Source organism: Siphateles boraxobius, unplaced genomic scaffold (assembly GCF_051911475.1).
Source record: "Siphateles boraxobius isolate OS27281-9 unplaced genomic scaffold, OSU_SipBor_1 25, whole genome shotgun sequence".
NCBI lineage: Eukaryota > Metazoa > Chordata > Actinopteri > Cypriniformes > Leuciscidae > Siphateles > Siphateles boraxobius.
Window position 1 is genome coordinate 15784935 of NW_027508866.1, and position 24288 is coordinate 15809222.

At 37.6% G+C, this 24288-nt stretch overlaps 2 protein-coding genes across 2 annotated transcripts; both read right to left on the reverse strand.

The window, feature by feature from the left end:
• Positions 1–1297: 1297 nt before the first annotated feature.
• On the reverse strand, positions 1298–4335 carry prnpb (prion protein b). Its single transcript, XM_077242914.1, has 2 exons — positions 4264–4335; positions 1298–3158 (listed from the first exon to the last, which is right to left on the reverse strand). The coding sequence occupies exon 2, from the start codon at positions 3149–3151 to the stop codon at positions 1367–1369; it is 1785 nt and encodes a 594-aa protein (XP_077099029.1). The 5' UTR covers positions 3152–3158; positions 4264–4335; the 3' UTR covers positions 1298–1366.
• LOC143750067 (STE20-like serine/threonine-protein kinase) lies at positions 3368–23377 on the reverse strand. The gene is made up of 17 exons (XM_077242912.1): positions 23031–23377; positions 18242–18406; positions 17268–17316; positions 17025–17174; positions 16855–16927; positions 15697–15891; positions 15449–15623; positions 12214–14100; positions 11992–12122; positions 11789–11912; positions 9408–9587; positions 9202–9331; positions 7656–7780; positions 7364–7549; positions 6026–6151; positions 5821–5934; positions 3368–5740 (listed from the first exon to the last, which is right to left on the reverse strand). Exons 1-17 carry the CDS (start codon positions 23178–23180, stop codon positions 5615–5617), a joined length of 4086 nt encoding a protein of 1361 aa, XP_077099027.1. The 5' UTR covers positions 23181–23377; the 3' UTR covers positions 3368–5614.
• Positions 23378–24288: the final 911 nt, after the last annotated feature.

A 24288-nucleotide genomic window follows, 5' to 3' on the forward strand; every position in this document is an offset into this window, starting at 1 on the left:
ACGTGCAGCATGTGAAGGCCACAGTCTGCTCTGTGATGTTACCATGGCAATGGTCTTCATTTTGCAATGGGGCTTTTAAACAGATCAACCATTGTTTGATCTATAAAACACTGTAAACTATTTTTTATCTTGATATTGTACATTTCGGTTTTCACCACGTTCTTGAGGGAAATAACATTTACAGTGAATTATTAAAAGATGTGAATTCTAATAAGTATATAGGGATGCATGGTATATCAGCCACCATATCGGTAGCTGCTGATATACAGCTGAAACTAAAATTAGAGTGAAATTAGAATATTGTGCAAAGTTATAATTTTGATGATTATTTTATTAATGTTATTGTATCGGTCCGTTAAGAAAATTTGGCCGATATATTAAAGCCGATAGATAATGGATTATTTCCTTCAGATGCGTACTGTTCACCATGATGGTTTTATATTGTTTTTTTAAATTGGTGGTTTTAAAAATGATTAAAATCACTTCAAATAAAGAAAATTCAGTTAAGTGCAACACGTGCAGAGCAAGTCTGTCATATAGGCTACATAAAATTATAATGACATTATAATTGTGTGTTTGGGACATGGATTTTAATGGTGAGACTTTTGTTTTTTTGTAATAATCAGGCTCTCAAAAATTATGTAAAAAGTTGGATCTAGATTTATATATATATATATATATATATATATATATATATATATATATATTTATTTAATTAATTAATAACAGCCAATATATCGGTTATCGGCTTTCAAATATAAAGAATTATTGATATCGTACAAAAATTTCATATTAGTGCATCCCTGTAAACACTACTACTATTAAATAATCAAGACAAATGAATCAGTTTACATTGTATTAAAAAAATAGAGGAAATTTGTTTTTTCAGGGAAAAAAAATATTATTACTATTATTATTGATGATTTTTCTTTTGGAAATAATATAAATAGTTATTATAAATAAATAGATCTATAACATTCAATTCCTATGAATAAATGCATCAGTTGACATTTTATTAAAGGAATTCAGTTTTTATTTTCCAGGAATAATAATGAAAAATAATAGTTTTCGTATATTATACAATGATTTTATAACAAAAACGCATTCATAAAACGAATATGGCCAATATACATTATATTTGTCTGGTACTACACATTTAAATAGCAACTGTGGGGGGGGGGGGGGGGGGGGGGGGGTCTTGTTATATTTTGAGCAGAAAAGAGAAACTTTCAGTTAAGACATCTTTATATTATACACAACATTTAAAATGTAACTTCACCTTTGGTTTCCTATTTGCAGGGTAGAAAAGAAGGGCAACTGCATCCCATTATACACTATATAATCAACGTAGATTATACGAGTGCTACTAAGTGCCTCTAAGCAGCGTAAAGGAAGTCGTGAGAAACAGAAGAACTCCAGAGACACGGTTACAGTTACCATTATGGTTACTGGAACTTCTGAAAGTTTTTTTTTCTTGCTTTTTTTCCTTCCAACTTTCTTTCTGCTTCTCCGGGAAGCTCTCAGAGTAAACCAAGTACAGCTCGACACATTTTCGAGGTTTCGTCTGCTCAATAAGTGCTGGATAACCAATCTGTACGATACTCACTGTGTCATCGTCCTCATCCTTATGAATCCCTCCATCCTTTGGATAATCAGTTGTAGGAGATATGATAGTATTCTTTGGCTCAACTTTCTTTAAGTAGTCTTCATTCATACCTAGATAATCAATCAGTGGCTCATCTCTTTGAATGTTGTTGCGAACGGCGGAATCTTCCATGTTTTGCTCTTTTAAAAGATCACTTCGCTTCATGCATGTGTTCATGAATTGGTCATATGACTGAGCCTGGGGTGGCAGCTTTGATGTGTAGCTGGGTCCTCCTCTGTTGTTTCCGCCTTTAGAATGAGTGCCCTTACGATTGTACATATAGTTGTTGTAGTGGCGTTCCTCCTGGGGGCTACGAAATTGGAAGTTAGGGCGTGGAAAGTTTCCGATTCCATAGCCTACAGCCATTCCTGCCATTGCACCAACACCTGCAGCTAGCATTGCCTTTTTTGCGAAGCCTTTGGATTGTACAGAACGACCATAGCCCATTCCTTTCACACTATGGGAGAAAGGAGAACCACCGGTGCCAAATCCACCACCTCCAAATGAGCCTCCATAACGTGGACTGGGAATCTTATTGTTGGGGTTCCAGTTGGGATATCCCCTTCCAACGGAAGAGTGTCCTCCTGGGTATCCTGCAGGTTGCCCTGGAGTTCTCACTGGATAAGATCCAGCAGCTGGATACCCAGCAGGGCTGTACCCACTTCTACCTGGATACTGATTATAGAAACCCCCTGCTCCAGGATTCTGGTTGGGATACCCTCCAGGGTTAACACCTTCCCTTCCCGGATATTGATTGGGGTTGCCACCAGCAGGATAAGTACCTGCTCCAGTATTCTGATTGGGATAGCCTCCTGGGCTAACACCTCCCCTTCCCAGATATTGATTGGGGTTGCCACCAGCTGGATAAGTACCTGCTCCAGTATTCTGATTGGGATAGCCTCCTGGGCTAACACCTCCCCTTCCCAGATATTGATTGGGGTTGCCACCAGCTGGATAAGTACCTGCTCCAGTATTCTGATTGGGATAGCCTCCTGGGCTAACACCTCCCCTTCCCAGATATTGATTGGGGTTGCCACTAGCTGGATAAGTACCTGCTCCAGGATTCTGGTTGGGATAGCCTCCTGGGCTAACACCTCCCCTTCCCAGATATTGATTGGGGTTGCCACCAGCTGGATAAGTACCTGCTCCAGGATTCTGGTTGGGATAGCCTCCTGGGCTAACACCTCCCCTTCCCAGATATTGATTGGGGTTGCCACCAGCTGGATAAGTACCTGCTCCAGTATTCTGATTGGGATAGCCTCCTGGGTTGGAGCCGCCTCTACCATGGTACTGCTGGTTAGGGTAGTCTGGGTTACCTCCTGCACCAGGATAGGAGGGTTGTCTGGGATAGTTAGGTTGGGTCTTGGTCCCTTGTGACGGCTTATTGGATGGCTTCTTGGAAGGGGTGTTCTTCCCTTTCTGAAACCCTTTAGTTACTCCTGATGAATTGTGTAGCACTGCCATCAGAACCAAAATGAGCAGTACAAGCTTGCATAACGTCCCCATTTTGGTCCTAACAAATCGAGACACATTGAGTTAGCATAAGCTGATAAACAGCAGGCAATTCAGAGTTTAAGACAAAAGAAATAAGCTTACTGGAATGCAGTAGTAATTTAACATTACAAGACAAGAGCCTAATGGATGTTATGTACGAGAGAGAAAGAATGTTTTTTTTAATGTTAGAAATACTTATGGAAGTGTTTGCTAAAAAAAGAGATGCACTTTAGACATGTTTAGCTGCATTTATTAGGGATTCATTGTAATGTTTGGGAAAGAAATAGTCATTAAAATGCAGTCAGTGTATTAATGGAGAACTCTTACAGGAATTGCACAGATCTACAACATAAGATATTTATGGACAGGAAAGCATACTAGAGTAATATGGTGATACAGCACTTTCAACTGGCATCCATAATGCATTTTAGGCAGATTATAACATTCCAAAATTATACTGAGATGCAAGATACTTTAAAAGCCTAAAACAAGCATTCTCCTTAAGATATTATCAATGATTTTTTTCGCTATACTTCCAATCGAATACTCCGCTAGAACAAAATCAACAAAAGTTACATAAAACATCTTGAAAATAAAGCAAGTGTTAATTTATCCCACAACCGAAAAGCTAATTGAAAGGTTTCTTATTAGCTTGCCATACAAATGACTGATTCAGTTGTAGATTATTGTTTGAGAACAAAATGTTTGTGCTGAACTCAAGATTTGTCATAGGGCATGCAGCTATAATCTGTTTTAATGGGCAACAATAACTAAGTAATAATGCTAAATGAATTAGCATTTCATGTTTGCAAAATAGTTATATGAGCGCTGTGCTTCAAGTCACTGGCAACACATAACAAATCATTCAAATTTTAACAAAATTAATTTATTATTCAATTGTTTTTAGTACTTTTTGTTAGTATTTAGGATAAGGCAATATGTCTTATGTATTTATAAATCAAGGTTTACTTGAATACTACATTTTTTATACATTAAAATACAATATATATTTTAAGTTTAAATGACCTTTTATACTATGTGCCATTTGTTGCTTTAAATTCAAATTTCACATTACAAGTTTTCATATGTCCAGACATTTAGTAATATAAAAGCATTTCTCTTACCATAAAGAGGTTGAAAATGTCTATCCAGCAGCCCTGTCTCTGCTCAAAAAAAATAATGTTGACAGTCCAGACAGATAGGCTATTGGTCTGGAGTGTAACTTAATGTAATGTTCTCGAATACAGGCAGACCCAGGCTTGTGAGCGGTTTATGTGTGCATGCAGATGACTATTCAAAAGCTTCAAACCAGAAAAGCATCCACCAGAAAAGATATTATCTGAATAGACTCTTTGTCTAAAATAGTTTTAAAGTTTATTTACACATGAATGTTCCTCTTCAGGCTATAAGATACACTTATAGAGGAATTATATAAGCAGATTTTAAACATATTTACAAAAATACATAAACCCCTGACAAAAATAACCCAAATATCCATCTATACTGTATATATTGTTATGCTTACTCCAGTGTTTTTTTTTCTTTTTCCTTAGGGTAAGTTTCTGTCAAAACTGTCAAAACAAAAATCCGTATTTATTAAGAATTATTCATTTAACAAACTGTGATAGTGGAGCATGTTGTCACACTAAATGGGGCAATGAGACAACTTTGAAAAAGCCCAAGAAAAACACAGATACTTACACTACTGTTCAAAAGTTTGGGGTCAGTAAAATGTTTTAATACTGTTGAAAAAAAGTCTCTCATGCTAGGCTGCGTTTATTTTATTTTTTTCTGCGTTTAAAATTAATGTGTTATTCTTAATCAAAATGTCATTAATAAATCTTCAAATGAAACAACAGACTTCTCATTGGTGATGTATGCCAGACTTCTCCAATCATTTAGTCTGCTTTAACCCTGTCCCTTTTAATTACTGCAAGCTTGCATTCAGATCTGGCTCCATCCAATCAACAACCGATATATAAAACCAAATCCCGCCCTGCCTGCATTTTTTTTCTTTTTTAATAATCCATTACTCTGATGTACATCACAATTTGAATACATTTTAATATGTCATTTATTGCCGTGATGTCAATGCTGAATTTTCAGCATCATCACTCCAGTCTTCAGTGTCAATTGATCCTTCAGAAATCATTCTAATATGATGATTTACTGCTCAAGAAACATTTCTTATTATTATCAATGTTAAAAATAGTTGTGCTGCTTAATATTTTTGTGGAAAATGTGATACTTTCTTCAGGGTTCTTTGATGAATAGTTAGTTTAAAAGAATAGCATTTATTTGAAATAGAATTCATTTGTAAAAAAAATGTCTTTACTGTCACTTTTGATCAAATGAATGCATCCTTGTTAAAGCATTAATTTCTTTTAAGAAAAAAATCTTACTGACACCAAACTTGAACCTTAGTGTATATACTGTATATAAAGACATCAGGGTTTAGTGCATTCCTTCACTTTGTCAGGAGAAGCTTAGGTTATGGAAGAACTTTGGACGGCGAGCTGCATGTCGGTTTTCTGGCTCACTGCCACGTCTCCTGGTTCCTTCTTTTTCTCTACGTCTGCGAGCCAGATCCTCCTCTAACACCTAAATATACGCATACAACAGTCGTTACTTTTCTGCCCAATCAAGCTTTAAACCTCAAATTTTAGTCTTCTATCCGATACCTCTTTTCTGCATGCAAGCTTATCTCTCCATTCGTTGAGCTCCAGAGTGTGCTCGTCCTCTAGAGCTTTGATCTTTTTCTTCTCCATGTCCACAAGAACTTGAAGCTTCTCATTCTAAAATCCAAACACGAAGACACTGAGAATCACCTTTCCTCAATATGAAAACACTGTAAGGCTATACATAGACAAACTGTTGTTGATGTACCTGAAGCTGCTGTAATTCAGCTGTATTGGCATCACATTGTTCCTGCACCGCTTTTAACTGGCTCTCATGACTTTCTTGAAGACTCTGTTTCTCTTGCTTCTGTCTGGCTTCCTCCTCTGACAAAAACTGAGGATGCAAAAGCAGAGACAACAAACTGTATCAATTGCAATTGTTCCGTTTTAGGACCTGTATTTCAGACCTGTAGATAGTTTGCTTAGTTCTGAAACATGGATTAAAATGATCATGATGTGGCCATTTCTTCTTGGTTTGGGTCTCTTTCTCAAGGCAACATTTCTTAACGACACAAAATTTGGTATTACAAGTCATGTGTGAGTAAACGGTCCTCTCATTGGTCAGAGTGCACCTGTTTAAGCGGTCATCCATCAGGATGGAGACTCAACAGCTCCTCGGCTTACTGTGGCTTTCTTTGAAGCTGTTGTTATATTACTTTATCATTTTGAGCAGGAATCAAGGCTTTGTCGGAACAACATTCTTACCATGTGTAACCCATCCTACTCGACCCACTCCGAGCAGGATCCGAAAATGGGTATCCAGTGTGGGAGGCGGGCGCGCTAACAAGGACGCTAAATAAATCAGCCTCTAGCGCCTCTTTAGGCCAGGGGAGTGAGGTTTACACACACAGCCCTTACTGGCCTACATATACACTCACCCCCCTAAACCTCACTCTCATCCGGGTCATGGCACCAAATGTAACCGATCCTACTTGACCCACACCGAGCGGGATTCGAACAAGGCTCTCCGGTGTGGGAGGCGGGCATGCTAACAAGGACGCTAAAGACAACAGTCTCTAGCGTCAGTCGCAGGTGCGCCTCTTGAGTGAACCAAGGGAGTGAGGTTTATGTCTGTTACACGTACCTATTTCGGAGAAGAGCAAATAGGCGGCATTTTAAAATGAAAAAGAAAACTTTGTCTTTGCTCTAGGACTTGGTTGAGCCACGATTCTTTTTGAGAGGCATTAGCAAAGCAAGCACTGCTGCTTTTAACACAACGTGCATAATTACCCATCATACACTGTGATACAGCCTGGTTTGTCGGTACTTTGGGTCGGATTGCTTTGCTTTCACAAGCGAACCACTCCAGAGTTTGTTTTCAACTGGGCAGAGGATTTTTCAGTTGATCTCAGACTGATTGTTTTGTTAGGATTCCAAACGCTTTTCCATGTTCATATATATGCCTAAACAAACCAAACTAAAGGAGAAAATGCGTTCCAAAACAAACGCTCCAAAGGAGCCAGGTTTGAAAACGGCCTTATTCAATGTGTACGTTTAATTTACTACATAATCTTTCAACATTCAAAGGCTTAGGAGGAATACGAACCTGTGTGAGACGTTGCCGCTGCTCAGGGCCGCTCAGATTCTGCTTCCTAAGCTCCATTTTGAACGGATTCAAACGGGACTTTGCTTCAGCTTTTTGGGCCTTATGTAAGGACGCTCTCTCCAGGGCCTGCAATGACTTCTGCTCTTCTAGAAAAGCCTGCTGGAACCGAGACGCTCTCTCCTTATCCTGTCATAAAAGCCAAAAAAAGACTGGTCAGGATAAGGCACAGGAAAAACAAAGATGGATACAAAACAGGCTGCAGAATGCTTTTGGAGGTAACCACATCATTTACCTTGTTGTGTCTCTTGGTCAGCTGCTGTCTCTGCAGAGAGTACTGCTCCTTCACCTGCTGTTTGAATAAGTGGTACTTCTCCTGCAGATGGCGCTGTTCTAACTCCCAAATTACTGCCTCACGAGCTTGAGAAAGAAGGAAACAGTGCGAATGTTTAGAAACACACTACCAAACTTTGTCCTGTATTCAGTATGTATACAATACACACTACTTAATATTACTGTGCACAATACATGCAAACTTCCTGCACATCTGAATGACAAGCAGCATACTTACGAGACAAAATAATGAATCAATTATGATTTTTTTTTCATTTAAAAATATAAATAAATCAGTAGACATCTTTTTAATGGTAAAAAAAATCAAACAGTTACATTTTCAAGTCATGACAGAAAACTAAATTTAAAAGCTTTTTACTTAATATTTAATAATGTAGTTGAATGAAAAGACCGTTCATACTAAGGATGATAACTACCGATATGTATGGATATAAAAGTTTTAATATTCATTCTAATTTTATGAGAATAGGGAAAGTCCACACCACTATAACGATAGCGATGCAGAGGAACAATATCATTGGAATCCCCTTAGAATTATTATTTTTTCAGCTGACGAATGATTAAAAACATTGACAGCCAATCAGAGTTCATCCTGCTTAAAAAAGCTTGGGCATTTAAAGCGACAGATGATGTAACTGCAGCCCGTGCTTATAATAAACAGAGTAATATCATCTGTTGATGTGGACAGATTATAGTTATCATTATAGGGTACGTTCACACAACAAATGTGTACTTAAAACGGAAAAGTTTTTCCTTTGCGCTTTCCGTGAACGGACGACAACGTGTCAAAGTGATCCCGTTCACATCACGGATTCACAAAAACGACTAAAAAAGCTGTATTATTTATACCAGGCCACTAGATGGCGTTGTCACTTTGTAAAGAAACACTACGCACCTATAGACTGAACATGTAATACACATGTGTATGATGTCAACGTTTTCACAAATTTGCGTTTTGATAGTTAACACAGAGATGAGAACGATATATTTTCAAAAGTTTGCATTTTCAGGTCCCCAAAACATTGTGTAAATGAAAAGCCAAAATGCATTAAAAGTGTTGTTTAGACAACCCCATAGTTATCTTTATAGCAATTGGTTGGGTGTGAAAGTGCCTTAAAAGTGAAACAATTAAAAATATATATGTTTAACTACATTTTCAGACATGCATACATATATGGTTTTAAATAAATGATTTGTTCATTTGAAAAGTTACTTATTGACATTTTTATTTTGCAATGAAAAGTGTTATTATTAATTCCTTCATTTTGTCACTTTATTTTATATAATTTTATCGCTTAATTATCTAGTATTCCATTCCATTAAATAGATTCACTGAGTCCTCCTCTAATTATGGTTGGTCCTGTAAACATCTCGTGCGAGCGATATTTAATATTTTACTAAGAAAGGCCAAGTAGGCCTACAGTCATAAATAGTGTTTCTTGTGCAAATGACATAACAAATAAGTGTTTGAGCAGTGGCATACTTACCACGCTTGAGCTGCTGAGATTTGGCTGTGATCTCCCACTCCATGGACGCCACCTTCCTCTTATGTTCCTGAACGCCTTTCTGCAGAGCATCATTCAGCTCCTGCTGCTGCTTCTGCAGGAACCGCTGCTCCTAAAGCAGAAATACACTGTTTTCATGCGTTTGGGCCTAGTTCTGTGTCAGTGTGGGTAAATGCACCAGTCAGTACCTCTTTAGGGTCTGCTTTCAGTGCGCTGCTCTTGCGGCTCAGCTCTTTCTCCTGCTGGGCCTTGAGTCTCCGTGCGTCCTCCCTGAGCCGGGAGGTGTGCTCAGCCTCCATCTGACCACTTTGCTGCTGGAACTGTTTCTCAAGCCTCTCAAGCTCACCGTCATAGTACTGCTTCTTGCTCTGCAACAGGATAAACATACGGCTGAGACGGAGGTTATTAAAGGGCAGGCATCTTGATTTCTAGTGCTCATAATGATCGTTATGAATAATTATCTCACATCATGCTTATTGAGGAGACGGTGCTAATACTTTTTTAAGTGATCATACAATTCAGTGTTATTTTACACAGGATATACTATTATAGTAATTTGTTTTTGATTTTGAATTAGCTTATTTTTTATTTTTTCATTTGAGTTATTTCCGTTTTAGTAATCTTTTTACATAAAATTAAACAGGGCAACATTTGTAATTTTCATTTAAATGTTTTAAGTTTTCATCTAATATTTATATTTTATTTTATTTCAGCTTGGTTTAAATTAGTGAAAACTGTTTTTAATAGTTTTATTTAACAATGTTGCAATTTTTTGCCCAGTGAACAAAAAAAGAAAAAAATAATTATTTGAAAATTTTCCATTTGAGATATTTTGACAAAATTAAAATAAAGAATAATAATAATAATTAATTAATTAATAAATAAATAATTAAAATGTAACAAAAACAATAAATAATTTGTATGTTACAGGTGAATTTAGGCATTTATATTATTGTACAGAATGAAAGATGCATAAATATTTCTTTTGAAGTCTGCTTTAGAAAACAGTACAGTGTTTAATTAGGCAAAAATAAGTCCTCTCATGTCAAAGTAACATTAGTAGAAGATGTTGTACTTTTTTCACTAGTTCACCTGCCCATTCAACCAACGGTTTATAGTAAACTAACTTGGCTTGCTGTCCTTGGAGGAGGCTTGAACCCGAGGCTCAGCTTAAAGGGTTAGTTCACCCAAAAATGAAAATGATGTCATTAATGACTCACCCTCATGTCGCTCCAAGCCCGTAAGACCTCCGTTCATCTTCAGAACACAGTTTAAGATATTTAGATTTAGTCCGAGAGCTTTCTGTCCCTCCATTGAAAATGTATGAACGGTATACTGTCCTTGTCCAGAAAGGAAATAAAGACATCATCAAAGTAGTCCATGTGACATCAGTGGGTTAGTTAGAATGTTTTGAAGCATCGGAAATACATTTTGGTCCAAAAATAACAAAAACTTTATTCAGCATTGTATTGTCTTCCGGTTCTGTTGTGGATCCGCGTTCAGTGACGCTGCTGACGTAAGACGCTGCTGACGTGTGTCTGGTGCGTCCGAGCTTCGTTTACAGTCTGAGGGAGACGCACGCTGGAAACAAAACAATCTTCACAAACATGTCTAAGGATTTCCACACAGAGGAAGACTTGCATTTTTTTGCCCAGCCATATTTATTTGAACCCGAATACACGGACGCACCAGACACACGTCAGCAGCGTCTTACGTCAGCAGCGTCACTGAACGCGGATCCACAACAGAACCGGAAGAGAATACAATGCTGAATAAAGTCGTAGTTTTTGTTATTTTTGGACCAAAATGTATTTCCGATGCTTCAAAACATTCTAACTAACCCACTGATGTCACATGGACTACTTTGATGATGTCTTTATTTTCTTTCTGGACAAGGACAGTATACCGTTCAAACATTTTCAATGGAGGGACAAAAAGCTCTCGGACTAAATCTAAAATATCTTAAACTGTGTTCTGAAGATGAACGGAGGTCTTACGGGCTTGGAGCGACATGAGGGTGAGTCATTAATGACATCATTTTCATTTTTGGGTTAACTAACCCTTTAAACTCTACTGTTTTACTGGAGCTTTACTGGAGGAGAAGGGGAGGAGGAGGGCTGCCGGAATAATTTGTCAATGGGATGACGTGGTGTCTGCTGCTTATATAGTATGCTCATACTGATGATTGACAGGACTGAATGTTTAGGCTCCTCCCGAACCAACGTTCTGAACTTCATTTAATGTAAAGAAATGAATGCAGCTATTTTGCACAAAGTCAGATTGTGTCGGCATGCACTTAAGGAAAGTGATATGGTTTAGTAAAAGTAATTAATGGTTAAATATTTGGCAAAATCAATAGCTACACCTTGAATTTATTGATAGATGATGATCGAAATCTTAAAATAATTTTCAACATTGACTGGTATCAACAAATGAAAAAAGTAGTAGATATCGGGCCAAAGAAATGATGTGGTGCCAATAAATTGAGAATCTATGGCTGCCAATGCCATTATTGTTGTTATCTTAAGATGCTAACTGAGACCAGAGGGCTACGATGCATGTGACTTACAGTCATCTCTTGTTCTATGTGGCGGAACATCTGCTCTCGCTGCTGCTGTAGTTTCTGCTCCAGCTGTGCATGTTCTCTCTGCTCTTCTCTCTGCAAGAGCTTCAACGCGTGCAGCTCCTGTCGTCTACAAACACATACACATACATTCAGAATGTGATACTTCCGTTTACCTATGTCCACTCTAAAGCACAGATAATTGTTACCTGTTGTGGCGCATTTGTTGTTCCTTGCTGTCTCCTTCACCAAGCACTTTGGAAGTGGTAACACTGACCTCATGACCATCCACCATAAATTTACGTGTCCTTTTAACGGTTCGCCTGCTTGGGTGCGTTTCCTGAATGAACATAAACACAGAACAATATTTCGTATTTGTTGAATTTGTCTGGTTGCTAATATTTTTAGCTGGTTGTTTGTTTCACACTCACCCCTTCAAATCCAGGAGACAGCAGAGACTCGGTAGGAGAAAGAGGTGGAAATGTGTCTTCATTTGATTCCTTAGGTGTGGATCCATTAGATTCATGTGGTGGTGGTAAGTCTGAATCTTTCAAGCCATTTGCATGTGGAATTTCTTGCTCGTTTTGGTCCTCTTGAAAAGTAAACATCACTTGCTTTTTCAACTTTGGTCCCGGAACATCTGTTGCATCTTCAGAAAGATGTTTTGATTGCTCTCCTGTGACATTCTTTGTACTATTTGTATTCATTTGAAGCTCTTGCTGAGGTTCCTCTGAATCCGTCCTATCTTCTTTTTGTTTAAAACAGATTTCTGTTAGACTTGCTCTCTCTTGATCTCCAACAGCATCTCCTTCATTATCAATGATGTTCTTTTCTCCATCTGAATAGATCACTTCTTTATTTTGACATGACAGCTCTGGCGTCTGTAAATCAATGATCTTTGTCGTCTCATTTTGGGTTGGTGTTTCCATGATCTCTTCAGGTTCTCTCGTGTTCTCATTGTTTTTGTTTATTGAGTCTACATCCTCATGATCAACCTCTATGGCAACTTCTTCCTTAGGGGTTGAACGTTCTTCTTCCTCTGTTTCTGGAAGGGGATCCTTGTCTTTTTCACAGCTTTCCTCTTCCTCAGATTTTTCATTTCTTGAGTTGACATCTTCCATAGGGGTAATATGTTCTTCGCTGGCAGCTTCTTTGATATCCTCAAACTCTGCCTTCATGGTAATGTGATCTTCGCTCGTGGTGGTTATATTTTCTTCTGTCCCTGCACTAACATCCTTGTCGTTTTCACAGCTTTCCTCTTTCGTTTCATCCCCTGTTCCTCCATCTGTCTCCAGTTCTGCTGGTTTTTCTATTTTTGCTTCAGTTTTTTCTTCAACAGCGTAATTTTCTGATGGTTCAGTTGTCTGTTGTGCTTCCTTAAGGTAAGGAACTTCTTCAGGAACATTATTAGAAGGCATCTCAACAGTTAAGCTTTTGCTTATATCTACTGTGAGAGGAGAATTGAAAGTTTCCAAAGGACAGGCCAAATCAAGGTACTTGAATGTATAACTTCCCTCATTCTTTTCAGTTTTTTTGGCTGGTGGTGTTTCCAAACACAAAGCTGAAACCAGTGTGCTCTGTGGATGTGTTGTTTCTTTGTCGATAACAGCAGGTTTTCTGAGGGATTTCCAAAATGTTTGGTCATTGTTTCCAGAATCAAAAGACTTTACACTGTCGTTTGTTTCTACATCAGCGTCAGTGTCCTCCTTGGCAAGTTCTAGAGTTTCCTTTTCAGAGGAATCTGTCAGTAACAGTGTTTGTTCTGGTTCGTTTGAGTGGTTTAAGTTTTGGGCTTCCTCCTTGTCAGTTTCTACTCTAACTTCCTTGTCTTTGGTGTCAGTGACCTCATTACTTGGAGCATCAACTAAGTCAGATATTTGCTCAATCGGTTTGTCAGTGCTTTCATTTTCATTGCCATCTGAAGGGCAAGTTCCCCCAGTTTTTGCTGTGCTTGAATCTTCTGAGTCTTCTGAGTCAACTTTAGCAGCTTGAAGGGGTGGATTGTCACCCCAGAATCCAGATTTGCAACGACGGGAGCTCCCGGTCAGAAACGAGAGCAGATTTCCTGGAACGGAGAGGCGTCTTGCCCTCTTCTGAGCTTTATCTGTGGCGTGGGAAGCCCTGTGTGTTATTTTAAACTCAGGTTTTGGCTCTGAGTTGCTGGGAGACTGAGGAACAGCTTCTGGAACAGAGGTCTTCTGAGGGGTCTCAGGTTCTTGTGGTCCTTGTTCTTCAATGGCTTGTCCTGGTTGTGCCGCTGTTTGATCTGACTCGGTGGCGATCGTCTCTTTCACAGAACATTGGAAATCCAACAAAGACTGTAGTTGAAAAAATGCAGAAAATACTTTATTAAGATATGTACTGCTACACCCTTGGATTATGTTTGTTTCACATGTCCAACAACAGATGAGTCAAACACATCAAATAAGTCAACAAATAAGTCAGAAAATTTAGAAAAACATACACACATTTTTTCAAGAAAAGTTACAATCTAATGAAAAAAACGTCATATGTTATAACCATAAAAAAGTAATACAATATTTTCTTTATACCATGAAACCAAGTGAGCATTTCATATTTTTTGTTTATTTGTTTTTGAAAGAAGTCTCTTATGGTCACCAAGGCTGTATTTATTTGATCAAAATATCTTCAAAACAGTAATATTATGAAATATTATTATTACAAATATTTTTTAATGCTATTTATTCAGCATCATTACCCAAGTCTTTAGTGTCACATGATCCTTCAGAAATCATTCTAATATGCTGATTTAATGCTCAAAAAAATTTATTTTTATTATTTTCAATGTTGAAAACAGTCCTGCTTAACATTTATGAAATACAAGCATTTCCTTGAAATAGAAATCATTGTATCATTATAAATTAAGTTCAAAATGTAGGTTCGGGAGGAGCCTAAACATTCATTCCTGTCAATCATCATTATGAGCATACTATATAAGCAGCAGACACCACGTGATCCCGATTGACAAATACTTCCAGCAGCCCACCTCCTCCCCTTCTCCTCCAGTAAATGATCTCTATCCTCTTATGCACAATTCCATCATTTTTCACTCGTGAGTATAAGCTGAGCCCCGGGTTCAAGCCTCCTCCAAGGACAGCAAGCCAAGTTAGTTTACTATTAACTTTTAACGCTGAATGGGCAGGTGAACTAGTGAAATGCCTTCACTGTCCCTTTTGATCAATTTAATACATCTTGTTGAATAAAAGTACTTTGAAAAAAAATCTGACTGACCCAAACTTTTCAATTTGAGTGTACTTTTTAGCAAATATCATGTATTATTAATTCATAAATATCATTGCATTTTTCAGTGTCAAACAACATGTATTCTGTGTGTTTCTGAATAAATGAATCATTCAAATTATTGATTATATTATTTTTAATTATATATAAAAATATATATATATAATAGTTTCAGTAATTTCACTTAAATGACAATTAATAGGTAATTTAATTTTCATTGCCATTTAAGTGTAATTACAGAACTTAAATATACGAGCTTGATAAAAATTATCATTCTAGAAGAAAATTTCAGATGGCACATAGAGGCTTTTGCATCTGAACTCTTTATATATATACATATTATATATTATTGAATTAATAATTCATTAATTATACATTGTTTAATGAACATCTCATCATGTTTACCTCGGCCTCTATGACCTCAGTGACCTCTGCTTTGGCCTCAGCGACGAGTTCTTTAAGGGCTCGTCCGTCCCGTCCCGCATAAGAGAAAGGGTGGGCCATGAGCTGTTGGGCACCCCAACGAGCCTCAGGGTTCTTCTGCAAGGTCCTCCTTAGAAAATCTTGGAAATGTGATGACCTGTCGACAAAAATCAGGATGAGCCTAAAACTCTTAGCAGATCTAGAGCGTGGACGACGAAGTGAAGACCCACCAGTGGCGAGGATTGGAGAGTGTGGGTGGTGGAGACTTGGTGATCTTCAGCAGGACCCTCATAGGGTTGAGAGAATGATGAGGGGGCTCCATCTCAGCAGCCTCAATTAAAGTGATGCCCAATGACCAGATGTCAGCTTTAGAGGAGTAGGGATTGTCCTTCGACGTTTCACACATAATCACCTCAGGTGCCATCCTTAAAAGACCAAATATTTTAATCTAAATTTTTTTTAGTGGGAGTTTTGTTTTCAGTAGAGGAATAATTTACTGTGTTACTTTTTATGAAGTTAAATCATTTAAAGTGCCCCTATTATGCTATTTTAAAGGTTCCTCATTTTGTTTTCTCGGTCTCCTACAATAGGTTTACATGCATCCAAGGTCAAAATAAAACTTGAATTTTCTCATATTATACATTGCAGCATCAACTCTTTTTCCACAGTGTCTGAAACGGTTTGATAAAGGATTCGGTCTCACACTCAGAGTCAGATTAATTCTCTCCAAAACCCACTTACAGACAAACAAAACGCCAATTACAATATCTGAATTTCAGCTCTGGAGGCTTTATCGGCGCTTGATACACAGAGATATGAACAGCAATGATGGAGTCGGTATTACCATATCAATTCGAGCATTAGTCCTCATCCTTTGGAAGTGCATGCATAGTGGTTTTGCTTTCACAGAACAGAAAACAGCATCTTCTCGAAGATGTCGACAACATTAACCAACCCCAGGTCTCAGCTACAACTACAGTGTTCATGGGAAGGTCAAGGTAAACGTTCGCGGGCAGCCAATGAATACCATAGGCTGGCATTATACATTTTTTCAAACCAATGTAGGTTCGTGCAGGAAGTAAGACTGGAACTACTGACGACTCGTTTTTGTCAGTTTCTTTCTTTTGGGAGACAATAACTCCATTCATTGAGAGCTTTCATCTTTAAAACTCTGCAGGCCTTTTACATTCCTTTTACATTCACAAACAGCTATATTACACACTACTTGAAAGGTAATATCCGAAAAAGCATGATAGGGGCACATTAAAGGGATAGTGTACCCAAAATGCATAATTCTCTTTTACATGTTGATCTGTATGTCTTTTTTCTTATATGAAATAATACAAGGGTGAGTAAATGATGACAGAAATAGCATTTGGGCGTCTCACCAGTATGGAGTTCCAATGAAAGTTGATCGTTTTTGAAGTGTATAGTCATTTTTTGCAGACACACCAAAGTCAGCTACATGAAAAGAGAACATAAATAAATACAGCACAGACTGTATTGAGTACTTAGGCCTAAAAATGTGAGAGGGCAACAAAGAACAGTATATCTGTACCTAGTTTGACCTGCCCATCCGTTGTGAGCAGAATGTTGCCTGCCTTCAGGTCTCTGTGTATAATGTGATGCTGGTGCAGATAAGACAGAGCCTGTAGAGTCTGACAGCACACCTCACTGATCTGCTGCTCCGTAAGCCCGCGCTCCAGCTCTGAAACACACAGTATAAAGTACGATAATGCAACACAGAAACAACCAGATGTGATAATAAATGATTATATTGTCAAGTATGTTCCAGACTCACCCAACATAATGTCATCCAGAGCTCCTCCAGGGCAGTACTCAATCAGGATCTAAAAAGAGAAAGCATTCATAAGGAAATAAACACTTACAGTTCAACTAAGGACATCAAGCCTTCAACTATGGAGACTATGGAAACTCTTTTAAAACCAATATATATAAATACAGTACCAGTCAAAAGTTTGGAAACATTACTTTGTTTAATGTTTTTGAAAGTCTCTTATAATCATCAAGCCTGCATTTACGTATTTGATTAAAAATACAGAAAAAACAGTCATATTGTGAAATATTATTCCATTTTAAATAACATTTTTTCTATTATAATATACTTTAAAATTTAATTTATTCCTGTGATGGCAAAGCTGAATTTTCAGCATTATTACTCCAGTCTTCAGTGTCAAGTGATCCTTCAGAAATCATTCTAATATGCTGATTTGATACTCCGTTATTATCAATGTTGGAATCAGTTGTGCTGCTTAATATTTTAATATAGCTCTTTACTGAGACTGTTTTTTCGTGGACATAATAAAAATGCATGATGATACACTCAAAACAGAGGTGAAAATGACAATGATGGAAATGGCAAATATTGGCTATCTACTATATATACATTTATCCTGTGAAAAATTGTTGGTTATGGTGGAACTGCATGATGATACCACAACTGAGAGAGTCACAAAAATTAGTACAAAATATTATATTAATGATTTCACACAAGACTTTGCGGCTTATTTAATTCTTTGTTTAAATTATTATTTTCTCCAATATTGTTATGATATATTTTCATATTTTTTAACATTAAAGGTCTGGGTCTTGGTCAAGGGTAACACAATGCAATAAATAAAGGAAGAGAGTTTTATAAAGCATTTATACTATATATAGTCAATCCATATAACAAAAGATTTTTAAAAAAAATGCTACTCTGTTACAAAAAAGTATCCAGCTGAAAAAAAACAGCCATAAACAGATGTGGCTTACCCACAGCCAGCCCTCAAAGAAGATGGCGTCCAGCAAGGAGAGGATGTTTGCATGGCGACAGACTGCTAGGATGTCTATTTCAGTCATGTAGTCGTCCAGCTGCTCTTCACTGCGCACTTCAATCACTTTAACAGCTCCCGTGACCCCTGTAGTCTGATTCTGAGCCTGAGATCAACATCACATACTGTAACACTTGTCTTTGTCACTTCTAAAAAAAACAGTGCATCAGAAGTTATAAAAGCAGAGAAATACTCTTGCAGGCCATGGTGCAAGACATGCATTTATAGAAACTGAAAACTGCCGAAAGCAGTACTGCAAAGTGCAATTCATTGCAGAGAAAGATGCAGAAAAGAGGTTGATTTATATGGGGTTGAAATCACTAACAGGAAGCCATCTTTGATCTTTCACATTATGGTTTAACAGGAAGTTGCAAAACCTCAGTATAGCTCTAACCCCTCATTATTTGTCACCTTGGAAACCTACAATCCTAAGTTTTTCATCGTAAAGCAATTTTTCCTGGTGACTGCATGGTTATAAATACATTTAAAATAAAATGAAATCTAAATTGGTTAAAGTGTTTCCTAAGTCTATACAGTAAATATTGATCTGAAATTCAGATTGTCAAGCTATTTTGTCTTGTTTTTTTAATAAAATATCTTAACATTATTAAAACAATATGAATTTACTTACTAGCTGAGTGCACTAATGAGTGAATCATTGAATCATTCACTCAACTGATTCAAACAAACTGATTCATTTAGGAACAAAACATCACTACTCAGGTCAAAAGCAATTCTGCTTTGACTTTCTTTGGAACAATCATGCTTTAGTCAATCTTAATTATTACATACTAAGTCACATTTATAAGATAGAAAGTCAATTACATACCAAGTAAAAACATGTGACCAAAAGGCGCTGCTCTGACTGGAGATCCCGCAAGAAAACCCCCCAGCGTCCCCTTTTATAAGATTGCACCTCACAAACATTGTGTAGCCAGATAGTCAACTACTATTCTGGTGTTAAACTCATCAATTCACAGAATACGCACACACACAAAACAATTCCCCGCAGGGGATGAGCAAAAGTTCACCACTCCATCGAACGCTGGATGAACTTTCCTACGAATACACGCACACACACACACACACACACACACAGAAACACTCATCCCTGACTACGTATGGTCAAAAGTACCTTTCTAAATGTATGAAATGTTTCTCTTGTGTGTTTCACGATCCCCATGCGACCAATTGCTATAACTATAAGCTTTATGGTGTAGGCTATAATCAAACTTTATATGCGTTTAATCACGAATGTAGCCTATCTTTATATTACTAGCGCAGAAGTACCGTGTGTGGTATTGTTATGATCCAAGAAATTCAATGGTATCGAATACTTAACCCAAAGTGCAACTTTGATGCATTCTTTTATTAATACTAGACTAGAAATGTTTTATGATTCAGTTCTGTCTCCTCTGTACATTGGCCGGAACGAAGTGTGCCGCCACGCCTCCTCCCAAACGATTGGATCGGGCACGTGAGAAAGGCGTGCCACTGCTCCCTTTAAAATTCGGAGCGCCACTTCTGTTCTGTGCAGTCCTAAGCCAGAGAGAGATTCACTTCTTCAACAAGAACTCCAATCGGAGTTCTTCGTTTGGTTTCTAAATTTCGTTTTAATCTAAGTTTTTCTTTCTGTTGATCTACCTCAGTTGATAGTTTTCCTTCGTTCAGTGTATTCACGAACGAAACGAATTTAAGATTAATCATCTGTCGTACGAGCTGAAGAGATCGCCACATCTACCTCTGTCCGAACGAAACTCCGGACCTTCAGCCTACCCTTCTTTTCAAACAAGCTGCACAAAAAGGGCCCATATCAATGCAAGTATAATCTAAAAGGAAATGCTGTTTTAAGGTTGTCTAGAACTTTCTAAAAAGCCTTTGGGTCTCATTTTGAAGTAACTGTTTGAACTGTTCTGTCCTGAGAAGATTTCTTTCTCTCTCCAATATTTCGTATTGCAATCATTTTGTTTTTCTTTGTAATTGTTTGTTTTGCTATGCATATTTACTCCTGCGTGATTTAAGTAGTTTATGTAATCTTTAGTCTTGCTTTATTAAATTCCATAATCCTTTGAATTGAATCTGTCTCATTGTTCCATAAACGTGAAGTCCCTGAAAATGTCGATTTTAAGCTACAAGCTCTATTTGGTTTAACTTTTGAAATATCTAAAGTGCCTTACACTAAAATATCCCTCCTAGTGGCCATAGGACGGGTATTGTCACTTTATAGGCCGGTAAGTTGTGATAAGGAAGCTTAGCCTCCAGTCAGATACAGATTGCTTGACAAACTAAATTTAAATCACATGAAAATTTACCCTGATAATTGATCTGATTTTACCGACCTATATTAATCACGAGCAATCGTGTTAATGATTCATATACGATGAGGCTTAACCTATTCCCTATTTGGGATAATCTAATTTGTGTATACGATAATGCATATTCATCATCTCATGAATATTATTCCCCCTTGAGTTAATAATTTCCCTACAAAAGTCATTGTCGCTACACGTAGCTTGATGTAGATCTCGGATGTAGCACCAGTCTTGCCTCCAGGTAGAGGCTCACAGAACCAGTGGCATGACAGGAGTTAGATAGCTGCCCCAGTCAGGCAGTTAAGAGTCAGTGGCCGGGGAACTCGGGATACAGGGAAGGAACACACAGAAGCACACACAAGACAAGACTCAAGACAAGACAGACAAGATATAGCAACAATGAGAACCAAAACTAAACTGATAAGATCAAGGACAAAAGAAACAAAAACAAAAAAATATCAAAAGCAAAAGTAAAAAAAAAAATTAAGATCTGGAAAACTGGAGTTGCTAAGAGAAGCAAGAAATCCCCTTGACAGGGAAAATAAGAACTGAAGAAAATAACTCAAAAGAGAACTAACTAGATTTAGCACAAGAACTAAAGCTAAGCAAAACAAAACATCAACAAGGATAATCTGATACCAGGAATAGGATTTTAAAAAGAAAACGCTAGGATAATTTCAAGAGCACAAACCAGAAAACACCACAATGTACATACACAAACCAAAACAGCAAAGACATGTGGGTAAGAGGCACAATATAAAGGGACCAGAGCACATGAGGAACAGGTGAGCACAATTAGTGAAATGAGGGCAAGACCTGGGCTGTGTTCCAGTTCACTTTTAGACATGCACTTGCAAACTTCCTAAGCACTTCCCCTCGGGGGAATCCCTGCCGCCATTTTAAAGCAACACCAAGGAACTTTTCCTCTGCGGTCGCCCTACAGGTTGGACGCGGAATTGTCCATTACCGCTGTCGTAAATAATTTAGCCTACCGCAGCCTACTGTCGCACGCGCAAGCTTGCTGTTTATCCAGCACCGGCTTTGGAATCAACAATGGCCAGAGACAAGGTAGAGTATGATGCATGATTTTATGAAAGACATCACAAACGAAGAAAAACTATGTATGCCGTAAAGCAGTTGAATTTTGTAATTCTTTTTGTGCTCCGGTTACTACCCGAAAACCGAAGTTACATAGTGCCAGTAAAAGCGATACAGACCACGTCAGGCTATGGCAGACGTGTCATTTAACCTATAGTAAGTCGATGTACCATCACAAGGGTCTTGGAAATATATATTATGAAGTTTGAAAAACTACATAGTGTTACTTTAAAGTGCGTTCCACTTCGTGAAGTGGACGAGGGGAAGTTTATATGGACAGACCCTCGTTCCCTCGATTTTGACAGAGGGAGCGAGTCTACTTCATATGTACACCTCAGGCAGCTCCATATACCACAATGCAACACGATTGTGACATCACCGCAGATCTCGTCTAATCACCACCACCAAAAACAACTCTATGATATATGAATTAATTTTTTTTAATATAAAACAATCCAAACACACCTATATACATTTGGATGCTGCATTAAACAAGTTCTTAAAGTCAAAAAAATAAAAAATCAACTCCACAGATGATTCCAAGTGATCGAGGGCTTATGGTGCATTCCAGTTCAGCCCACTGCAGTTTCCGCCAGTAGTGGGCACTCGTGCAACGTAAGCAATGACGCACATCCGAGTGAACGAGACGGAGGGAAGTTAGCGAGTGAAGGGCATGTCAATTTTTGACTGGAACGCAGCCCTGGATTAAACAAGGGGGCGTGGTAACAGGAAACAGGGAGCACACAGCAAACACAAGACAAACATAGAAATATGAAACAAAGACAACACAGACAATGCTGCCAGGGCAGAACCCTGACACTTTTATCTAATTATGTGTTAGTATGTCATAATTGTTACTTAGTAAGTCATTTCAACTTTTTCAATGTCATAATTTACTTTTTTAAGTCAAAATTTAAATTAGGCATGGCATACTTTCGATTTTCCATCTCATAAATAACTTAACATGCCATAATTTTGACTTTTTATCTCATAATTATGACTTTTACCGTATGTCACAATTTTGATTTTTTTTTTTATTATTATGACTTTTTAAACAAGAAAAGTACTTGTCAGTTTAGCTGGCATGCCAGTCTAAAGTGGGAGGGATTTCCTTGAAATGACAGATTAGATCAGATTATGTCAGTAAAGGCCCAGTTTTGTTATTATTATTTTTAAAACATTTAGTGCTTTCCTTGCTAACATTAAATCCAATGTAGTTTGCAGTAAATGACCCGAGAGAAATATATTGCAAGTGTGTTCTGTTATTTTGTATTTAACAGAGAATTGAATCTCATTATCGTCATCATTTGAATCCCTTACCTTAAACACCTTCCCAAAAGCTCCATCCCCCAGTTCTCCCAGAGTCTCCCACATCTGGCGAGGATCCACATCCCTCTTCAGGTTTTCATAGTGCCTAACTCGCTTTTTCTCCACACCCAGCCGAAAGATACGCATCAGGAGGGAGGCCATGGCTCCCTCCCTTTAAATTCACCCCAACTCCGTAAGAAATCCCAGTCCCTTCAGTCTATCGGTGGTCCTCAAATGTCTCATTCAGCGATCAAAACCCCGGCCCAAACTAAAAACAAGACAAGACAACCGTCTGAGTCTCTCTATGTCAAAGATGTTTTTAGCTGTCTTCCCTCATGCGCACCTCAATACATGACAGGAAGCTGCAAGTAGCAACCACATCCTTCAAAAATATAGGCCTCAATGTTGTGTAGGATGTGCACATCATCTGTAGAGATGTCTCTGTGCTGTCTATTGTAGTATGTTTTTGAACAGCCATTGTTAGTACACATAATTTAGATAAACAGATATGAATGACTGGTTTCAGAGTGAGTATATTGTGTTCAGTTTTGCAGAAAGGCAGATTGCTCTGTGCTGTAAACTGTAAACACACATTACTGCTTTCAAAACCTAACCGGTAACTGTGTTAAAAGTGGGTCCCCAAATTGTACATACACGTGCTAGCTTAAAATCACCCAATTTTGTTTTTTAAATTTTTGTTAAAAAAAAAAAAATGAATGAAAAAAAATTCCATCATGGGACTAGAAACGTCATCAGTAAGATCATTTTCCATTGTTCGCTCCGTTTACTGACATATGTAGGAGGATCTGAGAGATGTAGTCCTACACTTTAACCACTAGATGGTCCCATCTCCACATAATTAACCCTGTAAAATCTGACATATGAAATAATAGTCAGAAATTGTTAATGTTTTGAAATGGAACAGTCTTTTGAAATATAAAGAAAAAGTAAAAAATAAACAAAATAAAACCTCTGCACATTTGAAATTTCATACATCAGTCTTTTATGGCTCATATGCTTGTGAGAATATGGAGCTCATCATTGAGAAGAGAAAAACACTATAATTTAATTTAATAATTTATAATTTAAGTAAACCTAAATTGATTCAGTCCTGTAAGTGTTCATCTTGTACAATATTACTAACAATAAAAGTTATTCTTAGGTTTACTTTATAGAAATCTGTAAAGATTTGACCTGAAGGTGGACATTTTTAGAATAAAAGCCTATATGCCCTTTTACTTGTTAAACAAAGTAGGTATAAACTATCAAT

Coding starts and splice junctions, on each gene's coding strand:
- prnpb (XM_077242914.1), bottom strand. CDS start 3,151: ATGGGGACGTTATGCAAGCTTGTACTGCTCATTTTGGTTCTGATGGCA.
- LOC143750067 (XM_077242912.1), bottom strand. CDS start 23,180: ATGGCCTCCCTCCTGATGCGTATCTTTCGGCTGGGTGTGGAGAAAAAG. Junction 17,317..18,241: donor TCTTTGAGGGCTGGCTGTGG/GTAAGCCACATC, acceptor TTCTCTTTTTAG/ATCCTGATTGAGTACTGCCC. Junction 7,550..7,655: donor TGACCAAGAGACACAACAAG/GTAAATGATGTG, acceptor CTTTTATGACAG/GATAAGGAGAGAGCGTCTCG.